The 6,339-nt window shown below is 53.4% G+C and overlaps 1 protein-coding gene across 1 annotated transcript; it reads left to right on the forward strand.

Moving 5' to 3' along the window:
- Window positions 1–353: 353 nt before the first annotated feature.
- On the forward strand, window positions 354–4,558 carry CRYBA4 (crystallin beta A4; the record flags this gene model as incomplete). Its single annotated transcript, XM_081114026.1, is given in 6 exon segments — window positions 354–392; window positions 1,032–1,150; window positions 2,304–2,343; window positions 2,347–2,445; window positions 4,187–4,329; window positions 4,462–4,558. Coding segments are annotated over 6 exon segments (537 nt in total).
- Between the last annotated feature and the right edge of the window lie 1,781 nt (window positions 4,559–6,339).

Genomic DNA, 6,339 nt, shown 5'->3' on the forward strand with positions numbered 1-6,339 from the left:
AGCTGGGCACCTTGGCATTTGCCAGGGGGATGTGTTCACCCCCAGCCAGCCACAGAAATCTCCCACGGCCAGCAGATAAAACCGCAAAGAATGGGGCTCAGAGGCGATGGGACCCAGAGGCGGGGGGGGGGGGGGGGGGGGCTTTGAGATGTTGATACGAAGGAAGCACAGGGATTGGCCACAGATGGAAAGGGAAGGAGAGGGCGGGGCCGAAGCTGCCCTTTGCCCCCTGCGCAGGCACATCTGGACCCCTCTGGATCCCCATCCGTCTCCATCTCGATGTCGTTGTCAAGGAGACAGCAGAGTCAGGGCTGAAGTTGTCATGTTCTTCTCTTGGGCAGGAAGAGAGCAACATGACCCTGCAATGCACCAAGCTCTCGGGGCCCTGGAAGGCAGGAAGAGGCATGGGGGTGTCTGGGAAGTGAGGGTGCAGGTCCAGGAGAACCCCCATCCCCACCTCCACTGAATCCCCACTTCACCCCGTGGCGGCGGGGGGGCGGGGGGGGGGCGGCGGTGTTGTGAGGGCCCATGTCACAGCGGATGGAACCGACACTCAAAGAGGAGAAGGGACTTGCTCAAGGTCACACACAGGGCCTTGAACTGAACTGGGGTCTCTGGTCCCTGAATTTAACCGCGACACTCCCCGGCAGAGATGGCACGCTGGTGATTGCACAGTCTTTGGCATTATTTCTTTGACTTCCCCTGTGGTGTTGGTTTTTAAACCGAACCTTTACATTTGTCATCTGCTTTTAAAATTTTGGAGGGTCCGTGGAGAAGTCCCGGTTTAGTGATTGCCGTCAGAGATGGGAAAGTCGGCCTGCATTCCCAGGTAGCAACAATAGGAGGCGCTGTGCAGAGGCCAAGCATTTACAGGGGGCCTTCACCCGCCTTCCCTGCCTGGCACCTAGAGAGGTATCTGAGTTTGCAATCCCCACTCTCTCTGTCCCGCCCCATCGTGAGTCCTGGAGGGGAGAGCCCCTAACCCTTCACCCCTTCACCCCCACGGGCTCCGCCTTTTCTCTCTGCCGCAGATTGTGGTGTGGGACCAGGAGGGCTTCCAGGGCCGGCGGCAGGAGTTGGCCGCCCAGTGCCCCAGCGTGCTGGAGCTGGGCTTTGAGACCGTGCGGTCTCTCCAAGTGCCGAGTGGAGCGTGAGTTGGGAAGGGGATGGGCTCTGAGCCAGGGAGAGGGAGGCAGGAGGGGATCTAGCGAGGGGGGCTGGGACTTTTAGAGGTTTCAGGCCCTATGTCCCCAGGCCCTAACTTCCCAATGGGGCTGACGTGCTGGGGTAAGTTGAGTAGCGCCCAGATGTAGGGGGCGCCACTCACAGAGATCCTGCCCACTGCATGAGACACACGGCGGGGGCTGACCTTGAGAATGGAGCACAGGGACTGAAAAACCCCTTTTAGGCATAAATCTACAAGCAACGTCATTTGCCCCAAATGGAAGGTAACTATAAAAACATAGTAAAAAAAAAATGCTATTAATCTTTAGCGAAACATTGTTGCTTGACTGCGGCTCAGAGCATGAGCGATGTGTCTGTTTTTTCTAAAGAGAGATTGACGAGATGTACAAAGGCGTTAAGGACACCCCGATACCGCCATGATGAGCCTGTTCAGACCGGCACCGTCCAGTGGGACGTGCTGTCGTGATCAAAACAGCGGACATCTGCAGCCGGTTTGGGAACCACGGGCCGCATGTGGCCGTGGAGGGCTGGGAATGAAGCTACCGGCATCAAAGACCTGAAGCTTTGATTTGGCTAAATGTATGTTTAATTGGCAACATGTGGCTAATGGCTACCATGTTGGTCAGAAGTTTCTAGAAGGCTGGGAAGTAGACGGAAAGGAGTCATTTCATGCTGTGCCTGTGAGTGCCACCGAAGGCCACGCCGAGTGGCATTTTTGCATCGCACACCACGGTAAACACTTTCAGTAGAACATTCTTCTACGTGCAGGTGGGGGCCTAGGGCTCAGACGGGAGCAGTGACCTGGGCAGGGATAGGGCCAGCAGGACAACAGATTGGGCCGGCGAGAAGGCAACAGGCTCGGGTGGACTCCGGCAATGGATCCCTTACATACACAGCCAGGGCGCGGCCAGCTTGGTGTCAGCCTCGTCCCATAGGACGACGCCAAAAACAACGGGCCCTATGCAAACACCCTCCGCTCCCTCCTCCTGGATCACGACTAAAAATGGCTCCCGACTTTGCTGAATGCCTCCCCGGGGCCAGAGTCCCCCCTGCAGGACAACCCTGGGTCTAGAACTCTGGGAGGGGGCTCTGAGCTCTTGCGCTCTGTCTGTCAGCAGGTGGGTGGGTTTTGAGCGCCCCGGCTTCCAAGGGCAGCAGTAGGTGCTGGAGCAGGGCGAGTACCCCTGCTGGGGCGCCTGGAGCGGCAACACGGCCTATCCCTCCGAGAGGCTCACCTCCTTCCGGCCTGTGGCCTGTGCTGTGAGTCCTGCTCCCCCTCCGCCCAGGGGGCCCCCTCCGAGCTCCTCCAGTGGGGGCTGGGGAACCTTGGGAACCGGATGTCCCAGAGCTCAGTGTCTCAGGTCCCTTCTTTAAACTGTGGGACATGGCAGTCCCTCCCCTCTCTGAGCCTCGTTTTTTTTTCATCTTGCAACGGGGCCCTAGGACTTCTGTTGTGGGAGGAGGAATGTTCAGCATCTGGCCAGAAGCCGCCACAAACATTCCATCCATGGCCGCTTTGTTTATGACCTGAGTCTTCTTCTTCTTTTTAAATATGTTTTATTGATTTTTTAACAGAGAGGAAGGGAGAGGGATAGAGAGTTAGAAACATCGATGAGCTGCCTCCTGCACACCCCCTACTGGGGATGTGCCGGCAACCAAGGTACATGCCCTTGACCGGAATCGAACCTGGGACCCTTCAGTCTGCAGGCCGACACTCTATCCACTGAGCCAAATGGGTCGGGGCGACCTGAGTCTTCTTCTTAGGACTCAGAGATGCTGGGACAAGCCGGGTGGGGAGATGGCAGGGCCAGGTGGGGAGGACGGGCCTGGTTTCCTCCTCCTGGTTTTTTCTGTTTTTCCTGCTGGGTATGGGGTATGGGCGCAGGTGGCCATTATTGCCCCCATTTTCCAGATGAACAAAAAGGAGGCTCTGAAAGGTGTAATTGTTTTGTTCTTCAAAAGCAACTTTTATCGATTTACAATCACACAAGCCACACCTATTTATCATCTCAAATTCAGGGAAAACCCTGAGATGGCGGGATAAGAAAATCAAAACCACTCATACCCATAACTCTGGGGTACACGCCCACAGTTTATAGTGCTCGGCGCTTCACTCCCTATATCTGTATATCTACCCACACATAGCATTTTGTTATAAATACTGAGTCATAACAAACCAAAGGCTGGGAAACCAGCTTTTCTCACTGGGCAGATATAGCACAGGGATCCTCCCGGGTGATTCGATCTAATTTATAACATCCTGTCCCATGGCACCCTAGGATTCCATTTTGCAAACAGGATCATTTGTCCATTCATTCCACGAACGGCCCAGACCTTGTGTCCCAGACCACAGGGACCCACAGTGGACTCTGGCAGATGCAAACCCCGCTTTCACACAGTGTACAACTTCGGGGCTCATTTACGCCCCAGAAACAACCCTGAAAAGCAGATGTGGTTAGTTTCCGTTTATGGGTTTGGAAACGGGCTCAGAAATGCTATGTGACATGTCTAAGCTTGGTCAGCGGGTTAAGCGGGGAGCAGGATTCAAACCCAGACCTCGGCAAGTCACAGCCTAACACACTAGTTTAGCTCCTAACCCCTATTGTTGGGTATTCAAGTTGTCTTCTCTTTTTTTCTTTCCCTTTCCTTCTTCCTTTCTTTCTTTCTTCTTTCTTTCTTTCTTTCTTTCTTTCTTTCTTTCTTTCTTTCTTTCTTTCTTTCCTTCTTTCCTTCCTTCCTTCCTTCCTTCCTTCCTTCCTTCCTTCCTTCCTTCCTACTGTTATCACCAAGACTTATTTATTCCATGATTATTTTTGTGCAAATTTCTGAAAGGGCAAATGGAGTACCTCCTGTAAGGTTTCTAGAGCCTGTTGCCTTATTGCCCTTTAAAAAGAGTTGCGAGAGAGACTGACTGATTTGGAGACAACGGTGGGGGTGGGGTGGGCAGAGGAGGCACCCAGCTGTGCGCCCGAGGGTCTGACGCTGTGCCCTGTGCCCACAGAACCACCGGGACTCGAGGCTGACCATCTTTGAGCAAGAGAACTTCCTGGGCAGGAAAGGAGAGCTGAGTGATGGCTATCCCTCCCTCCAGGCCCTGGGATGGGATGGCAAAGAAGTGGGCTCCTTCCACGTCAGTGCATCCCAAGCTCTGCCTGGCAGGGACAGCGAGGGGGTTGGGAGGGTTAGGGACACCTCCTGGGACAACCATGGATCTCTGGTCTTTGCCCCCACCCCGGGGCCTCTCTAGGGTAACAGTCTGCCCTTTCCCCTCCTCAGCTGGGTCTGTTGCCAGTTCCCCGGCTACCGTTTCCGAGAGTGGGGCCCGCATGCCCAGACCCCCCAGGTGCAGAGTGTCCGCAGGATCCAGCAGTGAGCAGGGCCCCCCCCTCTCCGCTGAGCAGGGGGACCCACGCTGAGCGTTGGGGGGGACCCGCGCTTGTCTGGACCAGAGGAGCCTGGAAGCTGTCACCTGCTCTTTTCTCCGCCCCCACCCCCTGTGACCCCGAGTGAACCCAGCCCCCATGGGAGCCAGTCCATGCACGCATAGCCAGCACGAAAAACTAAAATAAAAAAGTAATCCAAAAGGTCCGGTGTTAGCTCGTGCTCTTCAATTTTATGAATCCTTTGAAAGCCCCGATTTTTAGCTTTGTTAATTGCCTCTGTCATCTGTCTGTGTTTTCGTTCACTGAGTTTTGCTCTTTAGTATTTTTTTTTGTCCTTCTATCGACTCCGGGCTTACTTTATTTTTTGTTTTTACTAGATTTAAAAAAAAAATTATTGATTGATTTTTAGAGTGAGAGGAAGAGAGAGAAAGAGAAACATCGATGTGAGAGAGAAATCTTGATCCGCTGCCTCCTGCATGCCCCCTACTGGGGATCGAGCCACAATACCAGAAATATAGTTGGCAACCTTTCAGGGCACGGGCTGATGCCCAACCAACTGAACCACACCGGCCAGGCTATAGAGTACCTCTAACGTCATAAGCCATCTGGCTCCTTTTCCGCACTGCCTTCCTCTACCACAGTGAGTCTCTTAGAGACAGGAAGGGTGGGGTTCTGAACCTGCTGGAAAAGATAACCTTATCTGGCTCAGGAAAGGGAGGCATGTGTTTAGGAACATTTGCACTTGATTGTCATTGTATCATCCCATTCATTCAAATGATCCTATCTGCCCAGGACCCACTGAGCACCAAGCCCTGGGAAGTGGTGAGCAAGACGCACAAAGTCCCTTCCCCCACCCAGTCAGATGGGGAAGGCAGATGTGTCTGTGGTGGGTGGCAACACGGAGCTGTGGTGGAGGAAGCGTGGGGGCTGCAGGGCTGCAAGAGGTAAGAATGGGCCTGGGAGCCCGGCCAGTGTGGCTCAGTGGTTGAGCATTGACCCACGAACCAGGAGGTCACAGTTCCATTCCCAGCCAGGGCACATACATGCCGGGGTTGTAGGCTCGATCCCCAGTACAGGGCATGCAGGGGGCAGCCTATCGATGAGTCTCTCTCATCATTGATGTTTCTGTCTCTCTTTCCCTCTCCCCTCCTCTCTCTGAAATCAATAATAACAATAATAAGAAGAAGAAGAATGGGAGAGGCAGGGAGGCTGATTCTCCCTGGTGTTTTTCTCACTATGGGTTGAATAAGGTGCTGGAAGAGCATTAAAGAGATAATGGGGAAGATGCTGGGTTCATGCTCTCCTTTTAAAGAATTAAGAAAGTAGCCCCTCACACTTTAGTCTGAATAAAGGAGGAGCCCCTCACCTATCATAGGAAAGCTTTGAATCCCTGGGAACAAAGCAGGCAATATTTTCTGAATGAATGAATGAACGAATGAATGAATGAGGGAGCCTCATTGAAATTGGATGGCGGCCCTTATTAAGGGCCAGCTGCAGTCAGAGCCGAGAGTGAGGCTGGCAGCCATAAAAAATGGGACCCCAGATGTGTCCTGATGGCTGGAGTGACAGGCAATAAAAAGATGATTTGTCAGGGGTGGTTTCGGGAGGGGAGGAAAGAGAGCGTGAAATTATTTTTTATATCTTGCCAGGAGACCAATTTTCCTGGGTTATAAAGGAAAGGGAACTTGAATTATTGATGGGATTTGTCCAGAAGTAAGTGGTAAGCACGGAACACCCATCATCCAGAACACTGCCCTCAGCCAACAGGACC

The sequence above is a fragment of the Myotis nattereri genome, assembly GCF_964212035.1.
Source record: "Myotis nattereri genome assembly, chromosome: 19".
In the NCBI taxonomy this organism is placed as follows: Eukaryota; Metazoa; Chordata; class Mammalia; order Chiroptera; family Vespertilionidae; genus Myotis; species Myotis nattereri.